Source organism: Thermobia domestica, chromosome 2 (assembly GCF_964235325.1).
Source record: "Thermobia domestica chromosome 2, izTheDome1.hap1.1, whole genome shotgun sequence".
NCBI classification, from domain to species: domain Eukaryota; kingdom Metazoa; phylum Arthropoda; class Insecta; order Zygentoma; family Lepismatidae; genus Thermobia; species Thermobia domestica.
In genome coordinates, this window is record NC_137455.1 from 101274155 (window position 1) to 101290868 (window position 16714).

General features: G+C 33.3%; 1 protein-coding gene across 7 annotated transcripts in view; it reads left to right on the plus strand.

Annotated features, from left to right (window-relative positions):
- eya (eya transcriptional coactivator and phosphatase 2) overlaps positions 1-16714 on the plus strand; it is a 702296-nt gene that overhangs the window by 659503 nt on the left and 26079 nt on the right. For 5 of the 7 annotated variants that reach the window (XM_081744300.1, XM_081744334.1, XM_081744310.1 and 2 more), the window contains 5 exons: positions 1708-1844; positions 4898-5094; positions 7819-8005; positions 10930-11028; positions 15189-15343. In XM_081744300.1, the coding sequence (XP_081600426.1) occupies positions 1708-1844; positions 4898-5094; positions 7819-8005; positions 10930-11028; positions 15189-15343 (775 nt within the window). The remainder of the gene's footprint in view (positions 1-1707; positions 1845-4897; positions 5095-7818; positions 8006-10929; positions 11029-15188; positions 15344-16714) is intronic. The other 2 variants (XM_081744325.1, XM_081744316.1) reach the window with 2 other exon arrangements.

Here is a 16714-nt window from a genome sequence, read left to right on the forward strand (position 1 = left end):
CAGATGAATAGTTTCGATACTGTTATTAGTGGAGACATGAAGTGCGTACATGAAATAAAAGCAAGAATGGCGAGAGAAGGATTTGAAAGGGATCTTGTGGTTCTTTGAATAAAGAGTTAGAGTAAATATTTCATGTGGAATGATGTACTCTATGAGATAGAAACAGGAATGATACATAAAAGTTATGAGAAGAAGACTGGATGCTTTCGATGTGTGGTGCTTACGAAAGCAGCTGGATTAAACGAGAAACTAATGAGGATGTGTTAGGAATAATAGAAGAGAAAGAATCAATATTAGATTAAATTAAAAGGAGGAAGAGAAACTGGTTGTGAGAAGGAATTTTATCCTGAGGAATGAGATAAAAGGAAAAGAGGCTAGAAATGATGAACGGTGTTAAAATAGAAAATTGCTTCGTTAAGGGTCTTCACTACAGCGAAATTAAACTACCGCTAATTTTAGAGCTTTTCTATAATATCTTCAAACCAAATAAAAAATATTCAAAAAGCGGAAACGTAGTGAACTAGACAATACGATTTTATATGTGATATTTTTACCACAATTCACTTATGCTTTTGGTATGCCACTATTCACAGAAATCGCAAAAAATGCTAAATCTATCTACAGTTGCAAATCAAAAGCAGATAGATGAGTTGTGATAGCGGTATTACATGCAAAATCGTATTGTCTAGTTCACTACGTTTCTGCTTTTCGAATATTTTTATTTGTTTTGAAGATATTACAGAAAATTTCTAAAATTAGCGGTAGTTTAATTTCGCTGTAGTGAAGGTCCTTAAGACAAGGAAGTTAGCTAAGGACTGTGGTGCAAGAAAGGTTCTAAGTTTGTGACAAGTGTCCTTCAATAAAGGCACGACGATGACGACAAGATGATGGTGATGATTATTATGATGATTAACCATTCACACTTGTGCTTTTATTTCTCGTTCACATTTAAGATTTTCATTATAACAATGTTGCTGAAGCACCGAAATCTATTCACTTGTTTTAAGAATATTTTCTACTCTCAATTTATATTTTGACAGCTTTCCTATTACTATCAGTATTAGTTTTATCTTTTAACATATATTTTCATCTCTTATTCTCCACATCGTTCCTAAAGTTTTATAGCATTTTTTATTTTGATTCAATAGTAGGTGCCTAGTCATCTGCAAAGCGAACACATTTTACCACTACTGAAATATCTTGATGTTTATTTCTCCGAGATGTGCCTTCCAAATTGAAGGAAGACAATAATAATCTTCGCGTACACCTTTGCCTTCTCTATACTTGAATAGCTTGTTTCGGAAAATGCGTTTGAAATTAAAGAAAACTATCCAATCCAAAAATAATGCTTTTATTATTATTATTATTATTATTCTATCTTTCCTTTTCTGTCTTTCATTCTTTTTCTTTCTTTCCTTCCTTCCTTCCTTACAGTATTTAAACGTTGGGACATGATGGCTGTGGAAATTCAACGGCTCTTGCTTTTATGCTAGCGTCGCTTTTTTCCTTGTACTCTAGAACCTCAATAAGTTAAATCTTGATAATTTTTATTTATAAATAAAATGCCACGTTAGATTACAAGGCTGTTTGTTATGCTGTATTTATAATGTTGTTTAAAAATGAGTTATTTTTTAAAACTTCTTGTTTTCATGTAAATCCATAGTACATAATAATGTTATTATTGTACTTTTTCTTTCTTTTTTTAAGCATGCAAGCGTACAGTAGTCAAGGAGCGTATATGCAAGGGACCAGCTTTTACAATAGCCAAGTTGGACAAGCGGCTGCAGCAGCGGCGTATGGCATGTTGCCGCAAGGTTACGGGGCAGCCAGTGAGTATTTCTTCAGTACGTATTCTGCTTTAGTATTTTATTTCAGTTTCTCCTTCCTAGATCTATATTTATCAGTGGTGTCACCATGAACTCGCTTTGAGGGAGGGGGGGGGGGAGCGACTTCAGGCTAGAGCCAATTGTATACTAAGTAATATTCATTTGAATAATTCATATAGTTATTAATTTTAAAATCTTCCAGTTACTTATAGCCTGCTAGATCAGTTTACACTGGAACGATTAACAAAATAACAACAACAATAGGAAAGGAAATTAGGTTGGATATGACGTTATTTAGAAGTACTGAAATTTGCCTTGAAAACTGTAGAAAACCCTGGTAGAACATCAGTTAGAATAGTGACCGCGGAATTTGTGCTCTGAATCTCGCGATTATGACGTAAAGACGCTAATCACTAGCCAGTGTCAGCTCAGTGTATCAATAATCCCCACAATGCCCCAGATTACCGCAAAAGACCCTGATTTCAGGTAAAAAATTTCCTGAGACCACTATTTATCCTAGGATCATTTTACGCTCATCATTCTCTTCAGAATAGAATTGCCTTTCGAACGGTACTATTCACATGTCTCCATCATGTATCTGAGATAAGAAAATCATGAAAAAAGGGATTTTTTGGTCAATTTTTTTAAACCTTTTTGCCCCTCTGAACCTTCACCCCCGTGTTAACGCAGAGATCTGAAAAAATCTGATAAATAATACTCAGTGCGAATGTTTGTGCAAAATTTCAATCTTCTAGGTGCAAAAGTAAGAAAAAAAGAAAAAAAAAAGACCTAACAATTTTTTTTAAAGTTATGACGTCATCACCTCCTATATCTCGACGCAGAAAGATGTGAGACCATACGTAACGTGTTCTACAATGCCTCTAGACTTGGAAAAGCAAACAAACAAATAAAAACGAAGTAAAATGCTGTATTGGTTCCTTTTTAATCGAATAATGAAGACACTACTTTAGTACCTAAAAATAAGTACTAGAACGCCAAGGGGTTAAAGAGGTCTGGTGATACTACTGGTATTTATGGTTCTATTATTCATCTCTTAAATCTTTTCTATATTTTGTTTTATTTGTGTGCTGCAAAAATGTTACGTTATGTACCTTAGTATATAAGTATGTAGTAATTAGAATTATATGCAATTAAGCACGATCGATTTAAGATTCTTCAATAAACTCACCCTTACTTTTTATGATTTTAGTGAATAATGTAATAACAATGAAGACTATAAAAATATGGAAAGTGAAGGAAGTAATATCCACAAAACGCTATCAAATAAACTTTCTATAAAACGCTATTAAGTAAACTAATAACTATCTACAAAACGCTATTAAATAAACTAGTAACTTTCTACAAAACGCTATTAAATAAACTAATAACTTTCTACAAAACGCTATTAAATAAACTAATAACTTTCTACAAAACGCTATTAAATAAACTAATAACTTTCTACAAAACGCTATAAAATAAACTAATAACTTTCTACAAAATGCTATTAAATAAACTAATAACTTTCTACAAAACGCTATTAAATAAACTAATAACTTTCTACAAAACGCTATAAAATAAACTAATAACTTTCTACAAAACTCTATTAAATAAACTAATAACTTTCTACAAAACGCTATTAAATAAACTAATAACTTTCTACAAAACGCTATAAAATAAACTAATAACTTTCTACAAAACGCTATTAAATAAACTAATAACTTTCTACAAAACGCTATTAAATAAACTAATAACTTTCTACAAAATGCTATTAAATAAACTAATAACTTTCTACAAAACGCTATTAAATAAACTAATAACTTTCTACAAAACGCTATAAAATAAACTAATAACTATCTACAAAACGCTGTTAAACTAATAACTATCTACAAAAGGCTATTAAATAAACTAATAACTGTTTCTAAATCTTTTCTAATAGACCAGAAATGTGAGTGCGCAGTTTATGACGTTATAATTGCTGGACACCCAAATTTATACACTATACGAAAGGCCTTGAAAATAGTTATTAGTTCATATAGTACCGGCTCACTGTCTACATTTTTAATATTCTATTCACCAAAATGAGAAAGAAAAGTGGGTGTGAGCCTATCGAAGAGAGCTCTTGTAGCTAAATGGCTAGTGAGCATGTTTTCGGTATACGTGATCTCGAGTTCGAGTCCAAGTGTGAAAAAAAATTTCGGTGTGTTACCTAACAGCGTGAAGTAATTGGGGAGCTACTTAAACTAAAAAGTTGCAGAATCCTGTCAAGTAAACCAGCAATGACGATCAAATTTGTGCTATGGACTGTAGGATGGGCCGAAATAATTCAAATTTTCCTTTTCAAGTCTCAATACCGCGAAAAAAATGCAAATTGGGGAGACTAAAAAGGAGTAATAATAATAATAATAATAATAATAATAATAATAATAATAATAATAATAATAATCGGTTTATATGTTCCGGTCGTGCATGTGTTCTAAAGTTTGCAGAAATTTGGAAAAATTCACATTTTTACGATAATTTGCAACATTTTTAAATTAGCCTCTTCCCGAATGTAATGGCTCAAATTTTTGTGTTAAAACCACAGAAACTAATATTTAAATACTATTTAAATCCATCAATATCTTTTGGTCGCGTATTGTCTTCAAATTTAATGAAATTTTGGAAAATAATTTACAAATAAATGTAGTCAAATAAAGGTAGATCACAGTTCAAATGGGGGAGGGGGGGAATTAACAACTTACATTTTTTGTTCGTTTTGTTTATTAAATACAAGTTTAAATGTTTAAAAATAAATTATTTTAGACTAGGGCCCTATTAGTAAGATTTTAAAAAATCGTAGGAATGTAAATGGTAAACCTATGTTTAAAAAGAATATATATGTTATTTATGTTTTTGTACACGTTTGGGTATTGTGTATATTATGCTTGTTGTGTATTGTAGAAAGCTGTAGACAGAGTGTTCTCTTTATAAAATTTGTTGATCGTTTTATAAATAAATGTAATGCAGGGATATTGTAGCATTCAATAAATGTTCTAGTTGATTGGACTATTGAAGCATATGTAATATTTCAGGTGCTCGAAGTCTGAACCAACAATGTAAGTCCGGTTCAAATCTCAGCCAAGCAGCTGCCAGTTACCTTAATCCATATAGTGGAGCGTTTAGTAGCTCTCAAAGCGCCCAAAACCCTTATGTAGCGTATAGTGCGGGCTACAACACCGGTTTTTCGTCTAGCACGGGAAGTTCCCAAAGCTTCTCATCCTCGCAACAGGTATGTATATATATATATGTTTTGTTTTGTTTGAATCAAATGTATACGTACACTTAAAAAATAAAAATCATGGGCTGTTAAAGAGGCAAGACTTCATGAATTAAGAAGCTATAAGGACACGACTCCTAAAATATCGGTACTTATGTAAATTGTGACGAATAATGGTCTGAATAATAGATGGATTCACCTAAACTTTATTATTACTTCCCTTTCCTCCCTGCAAACTACTGCCTAACCTGAAAAGATCTTTATGTAAAGATAGAATTCAAGAAAGTTTCCCACGGAATATAATGAAGAAAAAATCCATCTAGGTAATGAATTGCTTAAAGCAGTAATCCAGTTTCTCCGTGTGGTTTTGTGTGTTAAGTCTGGAGACTGGTAATGGTGATAAGAAAATTATTTTACCGTGACAAAAGAGAGAAGAAAAAAGACAAAACCATGATATAAGGCACGTAATTAAAACAAAACAAAATATTAGGGAGACTAGAGAGGCTTCAACCCGTTATAGCTTCACCCATGGGACAGATAAATACCATGTGTGTTTTATTTTAGATATATTCTTGGCTCTATCGTATTACAAATAATTATTTATTGATCAGTCATCCACTTCTTTAACCGAAAAGCCATAGTAGCAAGGCCTTACAATCAATATATATATATATATATATATGTCATTGGTCAATGATTTGTGATTGAAACTATAATGTGGCTACCCCGAGTTCGCTGACAGAGTCAACAAATTTTTTAGTGCTTATTTCAATAACATATACAGTGAAACCTCCCTTAACGGACACCTCTATAATACGGACAGAGTTTTTTGTTCCGGAAAATTTATATGTTCTCTTATGGAACAAAACCCTCCCTTTAACGGACACTCTCAGATACGGACGCGGACAGTCCTTTTTCCCCAAAAACTTTCAATAACATCTTCATAACGGACAGGAATTATTCTCGGTTCCGTAATATATTACAGTAGACAGAAAAGTCTTTTCTCCACAAGTGTATCTATCATGAGTCTAGACCTGGTGGATCATCAAACAGAACAGCTTCAAGCTGAACTTGAAATTCTTCTTTGTTTATGCCCGCAATAAACTGCTTTCTGATGGAAATCCTAGAAAACCTTCAATAAGTAACAACACTCATGCAGGTCAGTCGTAAGGCCAGGAGTTCTACGCGAAAGATCTTCCCTTCCCTAACAAATTTAGGCGTTTTTCATCTGGGCCTTGCATCTTTCCCGACAATTTCTTAAATAACAAAATAATGTTTGTTTTACAATAACATTTTCAACGAGCAATGTTTCCGCTCTTACTTTTTTGGAAAATTAACATTTTTCTTTTACTTATGACACTTGTACAAGTCTGGGTTTGGGGTTTTCCCGGTTTTCTTTTCACTTTCACTAAGAGGATATTCTCTGTGATTGGGACTGGGTCAATAAACATATGCACTTCCAATAACTTGCCTTTTCATCCAAAGAACGAATATACTAACACATTCCATAGTAATAATATTATTTAACAGAAATGAATTTCTCCTTCATCCCTCCCAGTAATTTAAATGCGTACTAAATAGAATATTTTCATATTGAATATTACGTATCTACGCTCATACATAATGCAGTTACTGTATATTACTGCATACAATTACCATTGTGAAAAATTACATTTCTGTAACCTCTTTGTAACGGACACCTCTCAATAGCGGACAAAAATTCATGTCCCATTACTGTCCGTTATTCAGAGGTTTCACTGTATTTCATTATTAAAGTAGTTTTTAGTGCAGTAGGTAAAGCTATTTTAGGTTAAAAGAAGGATATATATTTTGGGTGTAGAATAAGCACCCACTACGGAATTCGACCTGCGATTTCCCGATTACAAAGGAGTTTTGTTCATCTGTTTGGGTTGGGAGCAAAAGTTTTCCATACCTTTTTGTTTCAAGAATGTATCCCAGAACAAGACTCTGTGTGGAGACTAATCTGAAGTTGAAAGTTAACAAACCTCAGTCTGATATTCAGAGATTAGTTTGAATGATACAAAATCAAAATTTTCTAGTAATACTTTCGTATTTTGTCAGTTTTAAAATTTTAAGAGTAGGATATTTACGTAAGCATGGATAAATTGGAATTCCTCAAATTGGATATTTTAAACATATGTCTGACTTGGGTATTTAATAGTTAATATTCTATACCAGTACATTGATACAGTATTATTTTAGAATTTAAGAAAATGAAACTTGTATAGAAACTATATATATAAAAGAAAGTCTTGAGTAAGTTTGAGTGACTGACTGATCAACGCCCAGGCGAAACTGCTTAAATTAGAAACTAGAAACTTAGACAGATCATGGGATTTGTGTCGTAAGGTAGCACTAAGGAAGGATATTGGAAATTCGACGGGGGGAGGAGAATAATAGGTGATTATCACATTAAAACGTTCATATGTCCGAATTCTTGAAGGTTGGTGACGTGAAATTTAATATAGCTATGGACTTTTCATTTCAAATAATAAGATACATGTTTCAGCGTTTCTTGATATTTCACCTATAAGGGAAGAAAAAGGAGTAGAAATTACAATTACTGTAATAAGATATCTATATCTCCGAATCTCTTAAGGTTAGAAACATGAAACTTGGTATTTAGATTTCTCATTTAAAACAATAAGGCAAGTATTAAGGTTTTTTTTACGTATTTTAAGCTATGAAAATTAATTAATTATACATCTTTAATAGGGTCTGGATTACAGTTCGTACAATTCCTATGGGCAGGCAGGTTCCTATGCTTCTTATTATGGTCAAAGTTACTCTCCGTACATGTCCAGTTCGAGTAGTAATGGCAGTGGGTTGAGTTCAACTCCAGCGTCGTCTGCGTCAACGACATATCAGCTCGCCAGTTTGCCTCCAACGACATCGTTAGCAGGTAAATATGCATACAATAGTATACATCAGTTTTCCTCTAATCTTTTAATGTATTTATATAAAAACGACAGTTTTTTTTTTCAAAAGCGCAAATTGATTTGGAAATTCATTGAATTTTAGAATATATTCTCATAATTTTGAAATATTATAATAAAAAACAAAGTTTTGATACATTTTACTAGTACTTAAACAAAATACATGATTATGGTTTAAAATAGTCAGTGATACTGATACCTACATGTTTTTTAATGTTAAACATTATATCATCAAAGTTCTGTGATGTAACAACTTGCAAGATATTTCTCTATCCCTGATTGTCTTCATAGATATTAATCCTATATTTCTGACTTAAACGATCTTTTATGAAAGCTATCTTATTTTACTTCGAACTCTCTTCATCCGTTAGCTTCATAATCCTTTTAACTCCAATAGAAATCCCTTTTGTCCTCAGCCTGACATAATTAAAACTAAACCCTTGGCAGAATAGGTTTTGGGGAACCAAAGGCAGACAGGCAGTTTGTGGCACTCACGCCTTTTGGGTGATCTGTGATCAGCACTTCGGCTTCCTTCCTTCTCTGTTAATGGTCACTTTATAGATCGGAGTTCGCTACTTCTTGTTTTGAATTGTCCTCACGACGTTGTCCTCAATGCCGACACCATCTCGTACGTACAAACGATTCCCATCTTTCCTCTGCTGATCTCAGGAGATATGACATTTCAGTGCGGCAAAGGTGTTGGAAACCTGGTGTAACTGTAATCTCGAAATACTTAATTCCGCTTAACCACGTATAAACTCAAGCTTAAAACTTCTGTCTCTTCAATCTCGTTCCTGTCTCTTCAATCTCATTCAACTCCAAGTTCAAAATCTGACACATCAACCTCACAGAATTCCAAATTCAAAATGTTTCTGGCTTCTTGAATTGCCAAACTGAAAACACTCTCGGCCCCTCGCCCTTCCCGCTGGTCTAGTGATAGGACGTGTGCTTATGCCTTTGGTGCACGTAGTCCCGGGTTCGATTCCCGGTAGGAGAGCACAAAAAATTTTATTTCACAATCGTTCACTTTCAGTAATCATCCGTCTGCTTTCCACATAATCGCAAGACGTAAAAAAACCTCACACTCTTAAGCACTTGTGGCTCCTTAACTTCCTACAGTTCAAACTGAAAACATTTCTGGCTCCACACCATCCATACTCTAAACACTTCTGGCTCCTCTGTCACATAAACGTAAACTCAAATTTTGTTCCTCAATGTATTACAAGTCCAAACTGAAAGCATTTCTGCTTCCTTAACCTTACACAACCCCAAATCCTAAATAATTCCCTAACTCCTCAGTTTACATATCCATATACTTTTAACATTTCTGGCTCCTCAACCATCACACAAAATCCTAAACGCAAAATATTCAACCTTACATATTGAAGACGTATAAGAACTTCTCTGGTTTTGATCTTTAGTTTACAAGGCACTGTATTAAAGCTGACTCATTCATTCAAGAGCAATTAGGAAAATAATATTTGTAGGAGAAAATTCTTTTCGGCGTAACTTAGCAATCAGTGTTTCTGTTCCAAAAAGTTAGTTGAAAGAAAGCTGAGTCAGCTATTAAACTGTAATAGATAAACTAACTAACTAACTCTGTGTCCTATGGAACCCGCATATTCAGTACCGCATTCACAAAAGCTCTTCATTGACTTCTGTTCTTACCCAATTCAATCCAGTTTCTACATTGTATTCTGTTTCTTTTGAGATCCACCTTAATAATGTCTTTCCATTTGCCTTTAGGTCTTCCTTATGGTCTTTATCCGATTAGGTTTCCAGTTAAAATTTTGAAAGCGTTCTTATTTTCTTCCATTCTGTCTACATGATCTGCTCCCTTAGGCTCCTAGATTTAATGACTCTAACAATGCTAGATAAACCGTAAATTGTCCAGTTCCTCGTTACTAAGTTTCCGCCATTCCCATTTCTCTTGGGTCCGAACATTCGCCTCGGGATTTTATTTTCAAATATTTTCAGTCTACGTTCTACCCTCAGAGGAAGCGACGATGTTTCGCAATTGTACAGCACAGCAGGCATAGCTGTTGGTTTATATATTTTAGGGTAGAAATCAGGGGTGTCATTTCAGTCTTCGCTTGAGAGAGGGGGAGCAAAAGCACCGCTGATGTAAGGCTTTCACGCTTTGTACTAGTATATTAGTAGACAATCGATTAAAGTGTACAGTATATAATCTTCAGACTCTTGGGGGGTAGGGTGGAATTGCCCTCTCCTGCCCCCCTAAATGACGCCCCTGGTAGAAATAAATAGCAATGTAAATTATGTTCTAGAATGTCTCATAGATATGAAAGAATATTTTGCGATCCAAATAAATGTAACATACAAATATGTTTTTAATAGATTTCTTGTAATAAGTTAACTGGAAGAATTTCGAAAAATATCGTTCTAAATATGTAAACAGGAAAACATAACTTCTCTTACCTTCTTGCTTAACATTACTGAAATGTAATTGTAATTATTTGGGATGCTCTCTCGTTGTCAAATGGTTAACGCGTGCTCGTTTGGAGCAAGAATTTGTAGAGATTTGCTAGTTGGATTCCCTGTTCGGGTGCAAAATTTTCAGTCTAAACCCAGCAATCGGGAGCTACTGTAATAATTAAAAGGTATCAGATAATGGAGGTGAGAGCTGATGTGGTAGCCACTGTTACCGCTTAAGACTCAATAGAAAGGTATTTAGGTGGTCGTAGCCTGTTGCTCTTTAGAATTTAGTTTAATTTATCTGTTGAAAAGTGAAACAGTCAAGAGTTAACTATAGTAGTTATATGGATTTAGAGATAATAGAATGTAATAGAATATAGTTTTCATACTAATACAGTATAGTAAAATTAAATTGAAAATCAGACTTTTAAAACCTTTATTTATTTATTTATTACAGAAAGTCCCAATTTCTCCGTGGCAGAAAATGGACCCTCCTCACCTCTGAAGGCGGAAACTAACGGTCTTAGCCGAAGAGGTAGGGACGGCGCTGCTGAGGGTATGCCTACCTATATTTAATTCTTCATAGTTTTCGTATTGGTTTTGAAAACTAGATACTATCCCATTAGTTTAAAAAACATACAGAAGATGACTATGAAGTCTGAAACTAGTTGAAAAATTTACGAGCAGCACATTATTTTAGGATCCAATATCCTGCGTCATTCTCAGTATGCTTTCTCAAACTCCGCTACGTAACCTTGAATTGTCTTTAACACATAATAATCCAGAGTAACCGTCTTCTTAACCTAATCCCGAATTTTCGCATCACAGCTCATATTTCAAAATACCCATATGGCAAACTGCATGAGATTAAAGTCAACTGACTATGCTGCCAATTCCATAGGACTTGTCTGCAACTTGCGACGTCTCAAACAATTCTACCATTGGTTTTAGACTTCATAGACATGTTTAGAGACAACTAATAGATGGAAAATTTACGTATATAGTACAATATTTCGCCTTTCATCCATCTTTTGTGTAAATTTCATTAAGTTAATGTATATTAATAGTGCTATTCATCAACGCTTATAAATATAATGAATACATCAATTCATCTAATGTGTCGGCACTGAAACAGTTACTTCCTCATACTGCTATTCCTTATGGAAAGTTAGGAATTGTTCTTCCTTTATTTACCACATGAAGTCCTTTTACTTATTCTTGGATCTGTCCTCTTCTCCCTTCATATCTGCATCTGTTCTTCTCTAGGTGTGCTAGTAATGTAGATATAGCAACCAAAAAGAATCTTGTTAATAAAGTAAATAGGAAGATAAGGAAAGGAAGAAATTAATTAAAGAAAAACAGGCTTTAGGAAAAGTGAGTTTACAAGAAATGAAACTGAGACGAAGAGGAAATAGAAGAAGAAGAGCAAGAAAGTATGAAATGCTATGAAATAGACAGCATGAACGAAACACTTAAAAAAAAAAAAAAAAAAAACCACAATATTTAGGAAAGAAGAACTAAAACCACACCCAAAAGGAGGGGGACATATAACTTAAGATAACTAGAGAGATGAGAAGCGAGAATGAAAGATGTAAGATAATATATACAGAAGAAAGAATAGAAAAGCGATAAAGAGAATTAAAGAACGAAAGGATGATATAAGAGTAAAGAAGTCGAATAACGCAACACACAAGCATCACATGTGTTATTTTCATCAGGATTTAAATTAATGGATTTAAAATATGGTTACCGGTGGAAAAACCTGCGTCGTTACCCACCGGATATTTGCGACATAGCCAATCTGGTCGAGAATGTAATACAATGCAGTAATCCACTTTCCACGAATAATTTATTATTTACCTAATATTTACTACAGGGTTATCCAATTGACAACTAAGGTCACACTCTTTTACAGTAACGGACACAGAATTTTGATAATATGAGTGCAGGTTGTGGACGGATTAGATAGAGTAAAACAAAAATACTAATATGTACGTAATAAATGCATTTATGCACATATTTAAAAGAACTGCATACATGGATGCCTGTAAACTAAGGCTATGGATGTATTCAAGAAAATAATTGAGAAAATTACGTGTGTAAGAGTACATGTTTCACATGGAACCAGGGCCTTAAATTCTTCAATGACACTTTAAAATGTATGTTTTTAGAAGTCGACTTTTCGATAGAAAGCAATATAATGGAGCAACATGACCGAAACACGGAAAAGGATAGATATTCAAAACTAAATGAATTGTTGTAGGGAAAATGAAAACCGGAATCAATGTGTCGGGGTGCAGCCACTTATGCTCTCTTAAACTCATTGGGCAATTAATGTCACACAGCTACATATTCTATTTCACAACAAGTGTCACTTCATTAATACTACAACCCCGACATCTCATATGAATGCGACGTTACATACATCTCCATCTGTTCATACGGGCTACTTATTGTGACACTTACACAGCCAGATATGTTTTACAATTCTCTAACAATTCTTTCCCTTACAGAATTAAGTTAATGATTATCTCTAATATCAGATGAGGCATGAAGTAGGGTACAAAAATACAGAAATGTTTTAACAAAAACTAACGATGAACTGGAATAAAGCATTATCCGTAAGTAAGAAACGAAAAAAAAAAAAAAAAAAATCTGAAAGAAATTAAGCGAAAAAAAGAGGAATGGAAACAAAAAGGAAGGCAAAAACAGGAAACAGATGAACATATGAGTAGAACACTTATGCAAGCGAGAAGCAAAGTAAATGGTATACTATGGAAGAACTATCCGTAGATTTTCAAAAGTGAGAATTGCATTGTTACAGTTCGTGTTTGTATAATTCCTAATTCAATGGAAGTAGCTCAATAAAAAAATAGGTGAAAAATAAAGAAACGTAATTAAACTAGCTACAAAGAGGTGGCTGTTTGTGCAATCGAAATTTTTCTTCCTTGCCTTAATTACCTCTGGTTTTACCTAACACAAACCATTCTGGTACAGCAAGAAAATTACTTTCTCAACTTTTATGGAAGGATAATAATTGTTCATTTTTTTTCAATCTTAATTAAAGCTTTTTTTGTCTTAATATCTCACTACATGGAAATATTCCGAAAATAATTGGATTAATTAATAATAATTACAAGCAGTGATGGAGGATTTAAAAAAAAAAAAAAATGTTCTTGAGTGTAGCCCAATAATCTTACAAACGATTCTGTATTTGATCGTGCTTCACCAATTAGGCAACAATGATTCTTCAGGAGTTTCCTCTTTTTCTTTTCTAAAAAATTATATTATGTAACAAAAAACTTAACGATACTCTCTAATTGTTATGTTCTTGCTATAGGCGCTGAGAACTTAGTTAGTCTTTGTATCTCATATCCAAATAACGTTGAATTTATGTTGGTAGTAGAACGGGAGTTAATTATTATCAAGTTCGAGTAATAATTGGAATAATCTTATAAATTTAGTTTTATAAACAAGAATTTTAGGGAAATTAAAAATGGATCAAAAGATTGTGATCTTAGCGAATAATTAGTTTTTGGATCAGGGGCCACAAAATTGTTGAACGGCACCTAAATCGAGTTTTCGTATTTTCTACGGAATAAGCGCATCATACTGAGTTAACTGATAGTTTGGGTTTGGCTACACTATATGTAATTCTCCAGATGTAAGACCTACAAGAAAAATCTTGGTTGAAATATATTGGATCTTTTGATCCAATAAAAAAAATAAGAAATGGAAATTTAGTTCTTTTCATATTCGAAAGGAAACAAACATATGTTTACTTTACTTTCCGACATCAAAATTTTCGTCACTCTATCTATGTTAATTATATACTAAACCAAATGTTATAGTATTGTCACTTAACCTTGAATGTATTTTCATTGAAAAGTTGTATTGGCAATACTTCGATAAGTAACTGTTTAATAAAACAATAGTTTGCTCAGAAATGCTTCTGCGATTAAAATATCCTATTTGTCAAATATACGATATATGACAAATGTAGTTATTTTCCAGTATTTAAGGTGCAAACTAATGATATTCCTTTTGTAAGTAAGGCAGATGGATGAAATAAAAAGTGTTGGTCTTGACGTTGTACAAGTCAAGTATAGTTATAATAATACCTACAGATTGCTGAGCAGAGCATTCTAATAAACGAAATTGTCAAATATACTTTTCTTTAAACCTGAAAAAAAAACATGTACTTACTTCATTAAAACTAGGAAGAAAGTTATCTAGTTTAGTATCATTATAGGAAATATATCGTCCTGACAGAAAATCCTGAAAGAAAATCATCAGCTTCGAAATCACTATTTGACATTACAGATAATAAATATAAGCGAGAGATTGTGAAAGAGTTATTGGAAAATGAAATTGAAGAAACGAGAAAACACCAAGAACATCTGCGAACCCGATGTTGTCTAACACAATCTCAGAATTTCGTGGCATTGTATTAGTAGTCTTTTGCACCGATGACGAGTGCAATACAACTGATCTGTCACGATTTCCGAGTGTTAAAGAAAGAATATTCATACTTATATAAATTGAAAATACTGCTTGATAAATAATTCATTTCATTTGTACAAATATATTTTCCAGCATTAGGTAAATAATTCAATTCATTTGTACAAATGTGTTTTCCAGCACTAGATTCTACAGAAGTTTCATGCATCCATGAATAACTGAGAAAGGAATTATATATTTTTTTCTTCATTTCAGCCTCTCGGTCAAGTCGAGGTAGGGGTCGACGTCAGAATAACCCCTCACCGAACCCTGAGAGCAATCTGGAGAGGGTGTTCATCTGGGACCTCGATGAAACTATTATTATCTTCCATTCCTTGCTCACAAGCTCCTATGCCCAGCGCTACGGCAAGGTAAGCTCAGATAGGGTGACCCTAAATTCAAAATCCACCAGTGTTCAGGATGACGTACCATGTATTTTGTTTTCGAAATTACTGTACGAAACGTACTGAACGTATCTATTAGTTTATTCCGAAACGTTCTGTAAATACTCGAGAATTTAATTTTCAAAATCGTGATATGCTACGGCGTGTTTGGTTATTTGGTTTCTAATGTTTGTTAACATGGGATCAAAAAGGGGTAAGGGGTAAAAAGTACCCTTGCCTTGAGACAAGAGTTGAGGTGACTTGTCTCTTGAAAACGTGACGTGAAAGTGATGTCTCGTCTAGCAGAAGATTGGAAGCTGAGATTACCTATCTCTATCCTATTTCTGAATTATTTTAATATGAAATCATGTAATTATATAGTAAAATCATCAAGAAAAAAATATTTGAAGGAAATTGAATCATATAGTTTCACGTGTCTTTTAGTGGTAAAATTGCATATTAAGTATATCCAATGGAAAACTGGTAGTCATCTTGAATTCTGAGTTGGCAATTTTCTTGATTTTAGGGTCACCCAATAAATTTTATTTGCTTGTTTATAAATTTATTCTAGTGTTCATGTTTTGTTTCTATGTTCTGCAAATAAAATCCCAATGTTTCTTCTCATGCAGGAAATTTTTTAGGTAAAGGAAAGGTAAAAATGGATGAAAGGTGGGAGGGGATGACAGATATCTGGTAACAGTGTTAGCTTGCCAGTATATTCAGTCTAAAACAATTAACTTGTCTCCATTCTTTTTATGTTGTTGGTTACTTTTACCGTACATTATCACATGAGAATGGTCCACATCTGGAAACGAAACATTAGTATTTTTTCACAACATTGTGTGGCACTATCATTCCTCACACGGGATGTACATTTATTTTTATAAACAACAAATAGTGAAAAACCGCTAAGTTCATTCATCTAGATCAACAATTGTGCAATTATTGCATGTGTGGAACTCGTTATTATCTCAGTCTTGAACGTAGCGCATTAGTCAAGTTGATAGTCAAAGGGATGTTTATGAACATTTAAAGGCAAGTCATATTTCGGTTTACGTCTAAATCTTTTAGATTTCTATATGGTCTTTATAGGAAAGAGAACAGAAGATTGAAACCGCTGGTGAGTGCTTGGTAAGGTAGTACCATAAAAAGCAGAACTTTGACTTGACTTAAAACGCGTAAAGTATGTACTGTGATTTTGTAACATCTCATAAGTTCATGATTTTAGTCCAGCCCAACTTTCTTCGAGGCCAAAAGTAACGTTACCAAATAATACAATTCTTTTCATAAAACATGTCAGATGACAATTATTGAATCTAAGGTATTATACTATAAACTGTATTTGCATATGAAAAATAT